Genomic DNA, 16,310 nt, shown 5'->3' with positions numbered 1-16,310 from the left:
CTATATTCGTCTCATTTATATTTGGTAGGCATTTGAGAAAGATTGATAAAGTTAATATATTACTAGTAAAACAAAAACACAACAGTAATGTTGTGTTTTTGTTATTCCGCAATGAGCTAAAACTGCACTTTTGCTTTGCTCAATCGCTACAATCGGTAAATAAACATATTTCATTTTTAAAATTAAAGGATCAATTGGTGAAACGATAGCACAAAGAAAACAATAAAAGAACAGAAACAAATTGAACAAATAAAATGAATACAGTACGTAAAATAAGAACCGACTTCTAATGGATGTAAAAATGAAATAAAAACTATCTGTTATTTTAACGTTTATGAAAAGCGGTGTTCGTTAAATGTACAAATAATTGTTTGTGCTTCATATTGGAAACGTACAATGTGAAATGAAAAATATTTGAAATGAAATATAATGTTCAGGCAGTATATCAAAAGTCATGAATGTTTCAAATCGCCTCTAGCTAAGGCTAGACAGATTGCATTATTTTTTTTTTGTATTTTCGTTTTAGAAGTCGTATAGGTTATTATTTATAATATATACCTTTGGTTGTTGTTTCTTCCTTGCTTCGCTTCGAAGTAGGGAACATCTGAGGGCGTTTCGTTCTGCCACCCGTCGCACGGCGGTTTCTTCACTTTTTGGCCTGACTCCGGCGTCCCATGCACTGTTACATGTTATATATTGCAAATTTAAAAGTGGAAATTACGGCAATGACATTGAATTTGTGGGTTTAATTAAATAATGACTAATCACGTTGTACATGTTTCTTGAATTAAATATTAATATTTTTTCAAGCACATAAACATAGCACCTCCCAAATTATATAGCTGTTAAAGTCATGCAGCTGAAAAACAATAACTCAGGGAAAAAAAGAAAATCTGCCACAAAAAAAAATCTATTAGGCAGATTATACCCAGCAACATTATAGATAATATCATCCTACAATTACTACAGGCATACAAGTGTACTTACCGTAAAGTTTCCGAGGTGATTAATTGCGGCTCAATGGCGGGCGGTGGCGGTCGGTTACTATTAAACAATTGTTGTACCGCCGAATTGGCCTTCGGGGCATTTAGCGTGAGTATTAAAGGCGTCTCCAATCTGCAACCAAACTCGATCTCAGTCCGAGCACAATGGTTCATTAAAAGTTCAGTAGCGTGTGCAAGACGGCGTCTCGGTGAGATATCGTAGCCCGTTACGAATAAGAATCGTACGAAGTAAATAATTAGTGCTCTGCGCTTAGAATTCATAATTTATGCGCTTTTTTTCCCATATTTTACATTTAACTTTGTTTTATTTCTGAGCACCCGACCTATACAACTTTGTCTACTTTCAAAAGGAATATTTTTTCCACTCTTGCAATATATTTAATTGCTCCTATCGGTCATGGTGTTATATAGACCTTTATTTGGAAATCCAACACAAAAATACCTTTTCATTATATATACAAAACATTAATTTTTAAAAGAGTAATAAAAACAAAGTACAAAATAGTTTTAAATAGTGATAAATGGTATCAATGACCTTTTTAGTTTATCCTACTTCGAATTTTCTAGCATTGCTTATTAGTCACCGAAATTGGAAACCGCGTGGGAGCCAGACAATGATGTGGCTACATGTAACATCTTAGACTAATCCCAGGTATAAATAAATTGATCGCATTTAATGCCGAGAAAGTAAAGAAACCATATGTATTATGTTTTTCCATTTTATTATTATAATTCAAGTTGTTAAATGCGAGATTGAATGTTTTGTAATTAAAAAAATTGCTCCTCTTATATTTCTATCTATTGTCCGTCTACTGAACCGCCCGTCATTAAGAGAGATTAGTTCACTAATTAATTATTGATCATGTCAACTTTCAAAACTTTTATTACAAATATATATATCTTTACATTATCGATGTAAAGATGTGATTATTAGAAATAATAGGTATGAAAGTTTGATGGTAAATACTCGTAGATCCCCAGGGAAGTTAATTAAACAGAACATAAAATTAAAAGCAAGAAATAAGATGCAATGAAATTAATTGTACAAGAAACTGCAAAGATACACAAGTTAGTTAAACTGTACACAGTCTAGCCACTGGAAAAAAATCACTACAATTTTCTCCGCTATAGTTATTTCACTGAAGCACAAAGGAAAAAACACCGTGCTACCTCTCTCTAGACTGGCAGCCAATTAGTTCGTTCAAGAAAATCTCAGAAAATAGATTAGAGATTGCACGGACTTTGCAATTAAACACTGTCCATTCCCAGGTACATAGAGGATATATTCATTCCAACACTCTTTCAATAACATATTGGAAAAATCTCGAGCAATTATTGCCCTTGCACGATTCAATATGGCTAAAATGAAAAGCATTTCATTTGAAAAAACTGTTTCGACATTCATATACCAATATTTTTTTTCTACTATCCAGCAAAAAACAGGCGGCGCACTAGATTTAAGGTGATCACCAGCAATCGCAGTATCAAAGGCATTGCAATAATTTTTCCCTCCTTTAATGGTTGTGCAGGCCCTTTTATGTAGGTATTAATAAAACACCGGTGATATATGAGCTAATCTACAATTTGCAATAAGACTCACAGGTTTGCGCTTCGACATAACTATTTTAGTGTCTAGATGTGTTATCAATTATAAAAATACAATTTTATCCACATTAAGAAATATGAAGGTTGACAATTTACGAAGGCCACTTCGAGAACCCTCCTACAGCACTACAATTTGCTAATCAATATTTATTAAGTCATTTATTATAATCCTTAACACTATTTTTGACGTGACAACGTCTTAAATTAGGTTGCGGCTCGGAGTCACTCATGAAAAATTGTAACGCCCGGTAACGTTACGATGAGTCACCGAACTATGATCGGTCCGCCGCGCGCGCAGCACTAGAGAATTAGGCGCATTGAATCGGCGCGTGCTTGTGTCTCTGTCTCTGTCTTTTTAGTAAACAAAATATATTTTCTATAGTTAAAATATGTGCAATTCTTATTTTCATTCAATTCCTTGTTCCTATTGTGCAATTTAATAATATTCATATCAATAAATATTCTACCGAGAAAAAGACGTTGTCACGTAAAATGTTCGCCCGTAAAACCGACTTTACAGGCAACCATTTTTTTTATACCAATATATTGTTAAAAGGCAACCTTCTTGAAACACACAACTAGTCGATCTCGTAATATTAAAGTCAAACCCAAACTAATTACTCCTCGCGAAACTTCAGATGTGGTATCATAAAGTACAAATATACAGTTTAAATATTAATATTTCACAATTGTTCATGAAATTAAAACCAAGTATATATAAAATTAGGGAACTAAGCTTCTCTGTCGCTTAATTTCGCCAAAGTCTCGTTCTAACCATTTTACCAACTCATAATCTATTTACTGTGTAATCGTGTAGCTCATTATGAGATTATAAAAATACTTTTATAATTCTTATTGACAGCTTAAATTCATACGAAACAATGAAATAACATTATTATTATTATAATCGGCGATTCCAATATATATGTTTAAAAATAAACTCTCGTACAAGCGACAAATTTCAAAACAGTACAATATTATGAATATTGTTATACATTGCTTTCATCATGATTTTAACCAACTGGCCAAATTCATGTAAGTGACATTAGCAGCTTTGCGGCGTTGATAAATTAAACGTTTAATCACGACACATCTATATAGATTTTGGCTATAACATACCGCTCAGTTATCTGGAGTTTGCAATTATAAGCAGGCAATTAAAGTTGCAATAAAAGTTTTAGAGCACGACAAAGTAGACACGTACCGGCGAGAGCGAAGAAACTAAAACTTTACAACGACTTACACATTATTCCAGAGTTGAATCTGTAACTCGGATTGAGTTAATATTGCCAACTTAGCTTATATAAACTTGGCACATGGGACGTAGGTAAGTAACTTGGCTATTCGTTGTAAACTGAACATATTGTTAGGGCTTACACCAAACACGGAGAATTATTGGAAATATCGAAGCGAGCTATGAATAATATGGCACTATACAGAATGTTAGACGATGAAGCCGTCTGTTATATACCCGAATGAAAGTGAGCGGAAGCAATAACAATAAATTGAAATCTCGTGTTCATATCACTCGAGTCTACATAATATATTGAAGGTATTATCTTATCTGTGGTAATACTTACCGGTGGGCGGTGCTCGTGCTGTCCTTCTGCGTAGTCTCGACCATTGTTTGTGTTTGCTCCGTTGCGGTTTTTTGTTTGTCGTCGTCTTCTGGTTCCTTGGCTCGTTCCACAAATCGCACCGACCTCGGTGTGACTGAGCCGTCTTCATCGCTGGCTGTTGTTGACCGTTGGTCGTCGTTCTGCGATTATGTTTTCATTATAGGACACTGTTAGAAAAATAAAGACTAATACCCTGAAAGTTTTCAATTGTATTGTATATGCAGTGATACGCTTCACAGATAGTTAGCAGGGGTGCAGTTTATCGTGAACAATGAATTAAAATTCCCTTGTACATAGAACAGTGTATGAAGTTTTAGAACATGTCTTTTGAAACATTTCGTAATATAAAGCTAAGTAAAGTTTGAATTTGCATAATTTGTAGAAATTATCTCGCCTCATCAGTAAGGTTGATCCCACCTTCTTGTATGTTGTGTGTTGTGTACTATGACAATGTTTGCAGAGTAATAAAATATTTCATATTAAAGAGACAGGGGACAATATGGAGTATTTATATAATTAATATGACGATGGTCAGCGTCAAGGATAGGTGACCAGTATGTCGGGAGTAAACAAAGTTTTGCTATGTTGCATTTGATCTTTAGATGGCAGAGATTGCTATTCAAGAGATTTGCATTTATTGATATTTATTTTACACCTATTTGCATGCTTAGAAAAACGCAAACGTTCGCAATGCGTCATGAAATTAAGTTTCAAGTGTACAATATCCATAATTGTTAATACAAGAAATCGTTTGAACCCCGATACATTTTGAAATACTGTTCGATTTTCATTTGAGAACCTTCCATCATTTATGGTAATAGTTGATAACTTTATAATTTTACGATGACTATACAAAAGGTCATACCCTAAGCGGATAAGTAGGATAATCTGCTAATTTTAATACCCTGTATACAATAAAAGCGGCTTAGTAGGTCATCAACTCTAGTTTTATAGACATAGCGCTCCATACCAAGATCTAAAGAAACTTGAAGTAATCTAAAAAGCATAGTTCAACGAAGCTTTATAGGACACATTGAAAAAAACTGTTCTATGAATGTACCAAATTTTTTTTCTATTCCTATATCTGAAAAGCAAATTTGTAGCAACAGATTCAGAAATCACGAGCGAAAAATATCCCTCACAATATTGGTATCCCACAGCTGCCTTAGAGTCTTTCTATAAAAGTATTATTGTACACAGACGTATGATATCTTATTCTTATTCAAAGGCGAGAGAGAAGTTTGATAAAATATACAATTGTAGTCATAAAACGCGTATTGAGGTTTCATATCTTGCATGTAGTGTGTATAAACATTTTACGCACACTACAAAAATATAGAAGGCAAATAATTTGTCGATCGCGAGACAGTTTTTAAACAACCCTATCGAAGCGACGTCTAAACGAATTCAGCCACTTACGACGTCGCTTCATTCAACAGACCTGCCACGTTTAAAGGTGCAATTTTAGCATTTTTAAAGTACATTACAGTTGCTTTATTCAACTTCCGTTTGCCTGCTAACGATAGTACTAAAATGTAGTCTCTAATAAAAAAAGAAAATACCAATAATAGAGATTTTCAAACTTTGGTATTTACCTGTTCATTGCTGTCTTTATCGTTGTCCAAAGATTTCCACAATCTGCCGCCCTTCAGAATGCCCGCACGTCGTTGCCGTGAAGGCGAGCTGTCCGAGGATATTCGACCTTCCGTATCAGCTGTGTCACTGTCTTCACCTGGTAAAAGCATAAAAAAGTTTCTACACTGTACAAATATAATAATAATAATACAATGAAAAAGATTTGATGTAAGGATAGAGAATTTTGTTTTCTAACCGTTGGTATTTAGTAAGTGACAAAACTATGTTGTGACGACACAAAAGTGGTTCTAGAAGAAGTTCAATTGAATAAAAAATATTTAGTTTTACGATACAATAATTTTCTTTTTATTTTCAGATAAAGGTACGACTAATTATTTATTTGTTATATATATAAATAACTCGCTACTGGCCCTGGCTATCGCGGATTAACCGTTTTGTGAGTTCCGTAAATTTTTCTTAGAATTTATGTCCTTATCCAGGCTGAAACGAATCCATCTTACTAAATATCATTTCGAGCTCTTCTTCAATTATGAGTGGTGTTACTAACTCAAAGTCACATTATGTTAATAGTAGAAAAAACTGCAGTAATACATGAAAGTAACTATTCAAAACATGAATGAACACTTACAAGTACTATTTACACATAAATCTTATTCATCAATTATAACTGTATCTATTTCAGCCTTTTCAAACAACATTCTTTAAAGCTATTGACACGATCGTAACACATCCAATAACAAAGAAACTATTGCTAACTTTATTACAACAGTTGCTCGTACAACGGTTCACTTTAAAATGGAAAAGCATTTATATTTTTATGCGAATAAAGTCTGCATTCTCGGATTTATAAATACATAGTGGAAATGTCGAAGATATTCGTGCTATTTACTAAAGGAACCCTCTCATATCTACACCCGTCTGGGCCGACAGTAGCTTTAAATGTAATAATCTGAGGGCTTCTTAAGAGACATTAGACGGCTGTCGGGGATTTACGAGAAATGAAAATATTACAATATTAAGATTTTCATTTGGACCCGCTTAAATTTGGATCCAAAGTTCAAAGTCAAGTTAATAAAGACTAGTTACTTGACTAAGACGAGTTGCCGATAGTTCTAGGAATAATAAAAATTGTATAAGATATTGTGGTGAAAAATAATAGAAACATTTCCGATATTCGTACACGCGTACAGTGGAGTGCATAATGCAATTATCGACTGTATTATTTAATAATAGATATTCTAATAGACCGGCTCCTTACTCAATCATCGAATGGACACAATTTAGTTAAATTTAGACTAAAATAGAACGAAGCCTTTGTTATATTAAATCCTCATATACGTGCATCCAGATAATTAACAAGACGATGATTAGATAAGACTTTGTATGTTAGAATTAAGATATTAGTACCTACATTACTAAACACAAGTTAGATGTACCTGTCAGGCTATGACAGGTTCATTATCGCTACTACAAATGTTGTTATAAGAAATAACTTTATTAAACCAAGTTATATGTTATATTTACATAATTATATAAAAGATGAAGGATAATTTATTCAAACCACAAGATGATTCGGTATAAAATGGCAGTAAGATAGATAATGTTGTGTACTTTAAGTTTTTTTTTCACATTTAATGGATAGACTAACTACCCACCCTTTGTGCGTGGTACATACATAGCTGCGAAAGATATTTTGAAATCGGTCTAGCAGTTCCTGAGATTAGCGCGTACAAGCAAACAAATTCTTCTTCTTCTGACAATCCGCGATTATTAAACAAGGTTTAATTGCGGCTTATTAATTTAATGCAATGTAGATTATATAGAGCTTCAAAAGCTAAATTATATTAACTAAAACGATAAATTAAAGTAATATAGATATTTATTCTATAAATTATGTTCATAGTTGTTAAAATATGATACTGACTCGTTAGAGGCGCCGACGGCAACTCTACTCTGATCTCTTCGATACATAAATCTGGTGGGCAATCTGAAACAAATAGAAATATAAATGGCTGCTACGCAAAAAACACCCACTGTCCGAGACTTGTGTGCAAGACTCGCAATAGAATCAAATTAGTGTCACTCCTACTTAACCACTCGTTTCATTTTATATTTATATGTAAATTGGAAAAATTATAAACATATTTTGAAGTGTTAGAGAATAAGTTGAAGATAAAAGGTGAGAGATTTAGTTGGTTGGTGAGCAGATATGGGTCACACGAGTCGCAGTCGCTAATGAGAAATATCAATACGTGATATTCTAAATATCTATTGAATATGCAAAAAAAAATTAATTACAAATTTGAACGAATGCCCGTAACTTGGTTTTTTAATCGTTAAAAGATGTGTTTAGACCTATCTAATCTATATAATAGAAAAAATCGCAAAGTATCTTTGCGATTTTTTCTATCGCATCAACTTTGTAGTATTATGATTTCAACACGCTATCTACATAATATAATCTCCTGAAGTAATATGTCTGTTTTTTCTACTGCAGTGAATTATATATTTTAAAGCATTATAAAACACGCTTTTAGCTCATGTTGTATCGTGAAGGCACGATAGAGAATATTATGCGCGAAGTGATACCGCAACCATTAGTTAAATTGTATGCAAATAAATACGATTCAACGACCTGATTTTTAGTAGCGGAAGTTTCGGGAACATGCGACAACGGTACCTCCGCGCTTATATAAGCCCCTATAAGTCACCTGGCAGTCCAGGTAAATAAACGACATGGCGAACGCTTAATATTTTCAAATATTGTGTTATAAATAGCACTAGTTGAAAAAGCTATTCTTTATTATACCTATTCGTTGAAAATTATGCAAATGTTAGAGCGCAAGTAAAGATCAGTTGAGAGTTGCTAAACCAGCTGTTACCGTGCTACAGAATGCACTGCTAAAATTATGACTGAAGTGTACCTATTTTCTGCAAAATTCAAGGATCTACAACAACAACATCTGTCCATCATTCACCACCCTCATAGATATGAAATATGTAACGGAGATGGAGAAAAATGTGGTTTAATACAAATGCAACATTGAAAATTATCTTCCTAATAATTTTCCTGAATTCAATATGTAAAGGAAATTTTCTGTGCAACAATTTCACGTGTGAGAAGAAATAAATACTTAGCGAGTGAATCGTGCATTTATCCACCATGAACGAGACACGAGCAAAAAGTCCGTGCAATGAATGCAACTTGTCATATACTGAAGAACTCACATTTGAGTTCATGGACTTCGTATTTCTTCCTTGCTCTTATTTTGCATTTTTCTTTACACTGGTGATAAAATGCTTGATTTTCATAACATTAATAACATAATACAAGAAATAAGAAGTAAATAATATGTCACTTTTAAGGCCCTTTTTTCAAACATAAATCAACAAACATTTAACCCCAAATAGTAAGTTTATTATGCAAACATAAGTATCACTGTTCGTAATTATTTATTAATTAATATGCTCACATTGTTCGATAAATACGTTGATTGAAACATTTTACTTACTTTATTTAACATACAAACGTGAATCAATATTCTGCGCTTAAAGTTAAAAATGAAACATTTTTAAAATGCGTATATCTTCTTCTAACTATAAATATATATATCCGTCCGTTTCTTTGTCACCATCACCATCATATATATAATGCTTTTTGTACTCCAACCTCGTTATTCTCTGTTTAATGAGTGACATTCGCATGTATGAAAGAGAGTGTGGTTAATTATTATAACCACGGCTTGAGCGCATGTGCAATTTGTTGGTTATCAATGTGTCGGCCAATTAACTTTTACTCCATGCAATATGTAGGCAATTTCCAATCTTTGTTATTTTATTTATATTACTATATTACTTAAAGACGTGCACAATAAGTGTTCACACTTCGATCACTTTTCGAAAATAACGGTTTTGATGTTTTGAACCAAGTTAAAAGTGAGAGGCTTATTAGTTTCTAGTTTGTTTTATTATTTTTTATGTATGTTATGTACTAGGTAAATGGAAACAGAGGACCGGCGACGCAAATTATTTTTTGTTGGGATAATACCCCTCAGGCAGCGCCATGAAATTTAATATCTGTTGGTTTTCCATAATTTAATTGGGAATTCAGAATCTAAAAATGAAATAATTATATATATGGTTATGAGAATGAGGTAGGTATCGACAATATTCTTATTTAAATGTAATTTAAGATCCAGAACCAAGCAGCTGCAGCGATTCGTTTTTCAAAAGGAAGAGTTTCAATTCGTCCTCATATTTATACACTAAATACAGAAAAACTCGCCCCAAAGTAATTAAAACTTTAAATACGAATCACAAACTTTGACCTTATTTTTTTATTTATGAATGCGATTTAATTTTTATTAATAATATCTAGATAGACAGTCAACTTACAATTCTAAAGAGCAGTTAATAATAATTATAGTATATCTAAATAGTTTTTCTTAGATCTACAAAGTTTGTGTATCACAATTCAAGTGTACTACAATCTTTGCAAGTCTATGTAACTATCGAGAACTGTAAAGGTGCAAACAACGAACAAAACTAAAAAAGCATAACTTTGTAACTTTTATTTTCTCTGAAACTAAACTTACCCGATTCCCTTTTCTAGTTCTTTATAGTCGATGTAGGATTGTTAAAACCGATGATATAATCGAACTCACGCAATTGCAATTTGTCGAAAATCCGAAACATTTGCTTGCATTTTAACGCATTATTTTTCGTTGGCTACCTATTTTTGTTTTTTTTTTTATGGCAGAGCAAGCAAAGAATAATTACCTATACGTAGAATAATTAAAGAAACCGGTGTAAGTCACACTATTTATAACACAAGAACGGATTAAAAGATTTCGCTTAATATTTGAGGTTGCTTAGAACCAGGAGACGGTCATAGGAAAGTTTTTATCTCGGAAATCCCACGGACGGGAACATGCAGGAAACAGGAAATCCCCGGGTCTATCTTTTCTGCGATTACGCGGGCAAAGCCGCGGGCGGAAAGCTAGTTATTACTTTATCGTATCGTTTTCAATAAACCAAACTTTACATCGATTGATTTAATTTATCGAAAAATAATGCGTTAAATTGTAAGTAATATGATACGGATCACAATTTTCCGACCGATTTCATAGGCGAGATCGCAATCTAACGGTGTTTACAATTTTACAGTAAGATATTAAATGAAAGTAGCTGTACCAACGTTTTCACTCCCTTAGTGCGTAATGTTATGAGCCTTCCACAATAAATGGACTATTTCGAAAAAAAAAATTCAATGCAAACCTGTAACTTATTCCTGAAATTAACGCCTTCAAACAAATACAACTCTTCAGCTTCATAGAATTTTTAAAATGTATTATGTATTAAGTTTGTAACTGAACTCCTCCGAAACGGCATAACCGATTTATATGTTTTTATTTTTCAAAGTGAAATAAGACGAGGTATACACATATAGATATAAATATATTTTACTCCCCCAAATGATAAGGGTTGACAACCCCTATTTTAATAAGCTACATGGCAAATCGAAGGAAACCGGGCAAGCTAAAAAAATACTAATAAATGGCAGGATTTCCTACACGTAACGAAATCTAAATAGACAGATTTCTACATATACTAGATATAGGGGTGCAGAATTCGTTCCAATAAATCTAGCAACTAACAGGTATTATCCTAATCCAAGCGGACATAAAGCTAACAAACTAAAATTCGTTAAAATCAGTCGTGTTTGAGTAAGTGGTTTAACTAACACGAAACTTTTATATGTAAACACATAAAAGATATAATCAATTAGTATCAAATATATCATGTTGCCATTGTAAAATCAATTTATTTTTAGGTAAATAAAATTCTGCAGTATGAACAGAATATAATTATAAAACATTAATTCTGTATACCACTATATTGATTCTGTAAATGTGAAATATGGATAGATGACCTAAAAGAGCAAACCTTATAAAATGAATTCTCAACGCAATTTTAAGCTTAATGAAGGACTTATTATTTCAAAATATGAATTCCAAACAATCCCTCGAATAATTCGTATAGAGCTTCAGTTTACGCCGCATGAATAAGCCGAGTTCTAAGCGTGCACATGAACGAAACACATTTTGAAGCGTTGTGCAAAGATTAAATTTCCACAATACGAAAGTATTACGACTGCAATCATCATTGAAATGAAAGTTTCAAATTTAGGCATTTCGCCAAGCGCCGTATCGATCTATCTCAATGTTTGTTGAAACTTCAAATCAACAGAAACGCGTGAATTAGCAATAAACCAGTATTTGGAACAACAGTTCCTTTCAAAAATTTCAAGCGACCGATTTTCAAGAATTGATCCGATATTTCTTCTCTTGAAGTGAATTCGCTTTGTATCAAATGGTTATTAACGGAATGTTGAGATTTGAATGGAAAATATTAATTTTGATTTCAAATACATATTACATAATAATGATAAAACAATTATATTTAAACGTTTTCTGGGGTATTACTTGATACCGATCCTGTAAATGCTGGAGAAAACAATAATTTTCAATTAATCTTATAAAAGAAACGTACTTGGTAATAACTCCTTTCCTCTGAAGAGTGTTGTTATCGAATTGTAAATACTTTCAAACTTTCAGCTTAAACGAACAAATTTTCATCCATCCCCAATAACGATAGGTATCTTATATCATAACTAGCTGCGCCCCGCGGTTTCACCAGCGTAAGTCCGTATCCCGTAGGAATATCGGGATAAAATGTTGCCTATATGTTATTCCAGTTGTCCAGCTATCTACGTACCAAATTTCATTGCAATCCGTTCAGTAGTTTTTGCGTAAAAGAGCAACAAACACACACACACACAAACATCCTTACAAACTTTCGCATTTATAATATTAGTAGGATAGGATTTTATCGCTACTCTGACTCTACAAATTACAAAATTGTGATTAAAACGCTACAAATTTTAATCATGTTTTCCAACCGAATGCTTCGAAATCAATCACTTCGTATTAACATGTATACTGAAGTATAAAAGTATATTATACTGAAGTAGTATGTTTCATTGTCAAAGTCTAAAGTGGTTGGCTTATTTGTAGTATATAAATTAAGGAAACTCTTATGTCTCGCACCTATTTTATTAAATGTATGTTTATTTAATGTTTAAAAAGATAAGTAATTTAGAGAATTACTCATATTTATTAAGCTGATTATTGATTTTATTGTATGGCAATGACATTGTTTGCCCTGTGCTATCCCTATACAGACACTTCGTGCAGAAGTTTAACTCATAATCATTTTAGATAGCTAATTTTATTGAATGACATCAATTAATAATTCAACGAATGAAATCACTTGGTATATCGATCCCTTCGTGTAATAGTTGTTATTTATGATCGAACATTGATTTTAAAACCGGAACGAACCAAAATTATATTAATATTGCCAGCTTTGAAGGATTTCTTAGTAATTTTACGATTTAATGAGATTACTAATGACATTTTGAAACTAGTTAAAGATACATTTGCAATGCTGAAAGTACTCAAGCATGTAATAGCTTTAAGCGACTTACGACTAAGTTATTACTTATAACTTATGGGCTACCTGTTATCCACGCGGATAAGCAAAGGTCGCCCTAATTAAGTTTGTTGTGATAATACTTGCAGTAATCACACGAGCGTAGATTATGTCATGCATGTATCAAAGTATCGTACCCGAATACCACACAATTTAATACGATAAATTAAAAACCATTAGTATTCCTTGAAACGTAAAATAAGTAGGTAAAGTGAAGTCGTGTCCCCTTCTGGGGTATGGGGCAAATGATATAAATCTGTTTCACTGATCGATTTTCTTTATGGACAAGTAGGTGATCAGCCTTCTGTGTCCTGCCAGACCGAGACATTTCTTTTTTATTGTCCCCACCGGGAATCGAACCCAGGACCTCTCGGTTCTACGCTCACGCGTTTACCACTGTACCAAGGAAGCGGTCAAAAAAATAAGTAGGTACACGTTTGAAATAACGCTACTTCTAGCATATTTAAAAAAATTGTCAAAAAATGACTTGATACCAAAAATATACGTATACGTATACGATACCAAAAAATGTAATGTTACAAATAATGAAAACGATAACAACACTGACACAACGATAACAGCATTAGACCCGATATAAACAAGTGTATAAATTATTTCCTGATATGTGTTTTTACTGAACTGGCAGACTTTTTTTACGCATTCATTGGCAATATTACAACCAGTCGGTTTATTTATCTCACGCCACATGGACCTTCATGCTGCGTGGAGACGTAAGACAGTAGAATCACTATACATGAAAATGAAGGGTAAAGCCAGCACGTCTCCCGAGAGCGTTAGGCGGATGAATCACAGCTTCTAGTTGCACCAAAGCACCTATCAACTACCTCAGAACTTGAAAGAAGCTTGCCTTGAATGAAGCTATAATACAGCCAGTACCAGACCATAAATAGAAAGAAAAAAAATGATGATAGAGTTAAAACATTTCCATTAAAAGTATACTATAGTCTGATAAACTTGTTTTGATTCACGGTATACGGCAATGAATGAATGGAAGTGTATTTTAATGTTCTGTACATCCCTTTTGCGTGAAATTTTTATAGTTTTGATAAGTTCAATGAAGTCGACTTTGATCAATTATTTTGCATTTGTACGAGCTTCTGTATACATAATATGACCTCTTGTGATTTCTAGATATAATAAAGGGAAAATATGAATTTGTTTTTCTTTCATTTTCGAGCTTCATTTAATGGATATAACTCAAATACCTTCAAAGAAAACATGTTATGTAGGTATGTATTTATGGTTTGCGATTTTTTTGGTGTTAGTCAATAATGTAAGGTTTTGTCTTTTCTATTGTATATTATTATTAATTCAAAACAATAACTCATATTGTTTCAACAAAAAAATGTTTATTTGAAAATTTGTTAAATAGCAATGATATCGGTGAACATACATAATAACAAATATATCGTACAATATAGAACCATCCATGTTGAAGTCGGTTTAAATTCATCTGCAACGAGAGACACAAATAAAAGTCGTTCCGTAATTATCCACCAAACATAGAGAGAACAAAATTCTTTTACAAAATCATATCCATATTTATTAACTACGACGCCTGCAGCAATAAGTAACAGCTTTTAAAATGTGTTATTACTATAAAATCCCCGCCGACTCATAACACTCTGAATAAAAGTCATTGGGAATATGGAATGTGTATTTTTATATGTAATTGTCGTGATGTACCTATCCGTCTATTTATTAACAATCAGAAGATAGCATGTTACATTATATTGATAAATATTTATCGATATGATATAACATGGTTATTTAAGATCAATCCACAATATTTCACTTTTTTTTTGTATAAACAAAATGTTTATTGGAATTAGGCGCTTATTTCGTGAAACTGGTTCGATTGATGATTGATGATTTTTTTGGGTTTAATAATGAATAGTCCATTAAATGCTATAACAAAATGAAGGGAAATCTCACATACTCAGTAACTAAATGTAGTCTAATGTCAAAGATCTTTTTTTCTCTCTTCTATAAATTTCTTTAATAAAGTGGTATAAATATTCTTATTGTTTAATTTCTATTCAGTATTTATTTTATGTTGGAAGGGGCACCTGTGCCATAACTAATATAAGCTTTTATGAGTGTAATCGTTGATTTCAATAACACTTAAATGATTTTTTCATTCTGTATATAAAATTTTGAACTTTGAATTTTTAAAATCATTGATATTTATTTAAATATTTAATTAATTAACCAATATACATCACGACAGAACAACAATAGGAGTGAGCGCTATGAAATGTCACAATAGCGATTTTAATTATTTATTTTAGAGACTGCATCTCGTGAAATTTTAATTTTAACAAAAGCACATATTACGCACTTCTGTTTTATCCAATGAAACATAATTTATATATATTGTATAATTTACCAATATATGTATATTTTATAATCCACCCAAAGGAATATTTTTACAAACAAAATGCAGCCTGTAGTATAAAAATAGTATTCGTCTTTCACCACACAAAATTTTATCAAAATCAGATGAGTAGTTTTAGACAGACGAACAGAAAAGCTAACCATTGTTTCGGCGTCAATAACACATCGTAACATTAACGTACAGAATCGTCTGGCTACTCTTTTATTTTATTTATAGAATACATTCTTAATAATTCTACCTTATGCAACACCTACAGCAATTATTACATCGTAAAATAACGCTATTTCTAGTATATTTAAAAAAATAGACAAATAACTGACTTTATACCTAAAATATACGTATACGTATACGATACCAAAAAATGTAATGTTACAGACACAATGATAACAGCCTTAAACCCGATATAAACAAGTCTATAAATTATTTCCTGATATGTGTTTTTACTGAACTAGCAAACTGCTTTCTATTCTTTCAAAATTTCTCATTTATAAAGCATTTCAATGCTATAAAACT

The 16,310-nt window shown here is 32.3% G+C and overlaps 1 protein-coding gene across 2 annotated transcripts in view; it reads right to left on the bottom strand.

Moving 5' to 3' along the window:
* The window catches only part of LOC119835579, a 77,968-nt gene that overhangs the window by 24,667 nt on the left and 36,991 nt on the right, over positions 1-16,310 (bottom strand). For both annotated transcript variants that reach the window (XM_038360488.1, XM_038360489.1), the window contains exons 3-7: positions 7,749-7,811; positions 5,824-5,960; positions 4,190-4,368; positions 988-1,116; positions 559-679 (exon numbers count right to left, since the gene is read on the bottom strand). In XM_038360488.1, the coding sequence (XP_038216416.1) occupies positions 559-679; positions 988-1,116; positions 4,190-4,368; positions 5,824-5,960; positions 7,749-7,811 (629 nt within the window). The remainder of the gene's footprint in view (positions 1-558; positions 680-987; positions 1,117-4,189; positions 4,369-5,823; positions 5,961-7,748; positions 7,812-16,310) is intronic.

Source organism: Zerene cesonia, chromosome Z (assembly GCF_012273895.1).
Source record: "Zerene cesonia ecotype Mississippi chromosome Z, Zerene_cesonia_1.1, whole genome shotgun sequence".
Lineage (NCBI taxonomy): Eukaryota > Metazoa > Arthropoda > Insecta > Lepidoptera > Pieridae > Zerene > Zerene cesonia.
The sequence above is the reverse complement of the archived record's forward strand: the minus strand, read 5'-3'. Positions and strand labels throughout refer to the sequence as shown.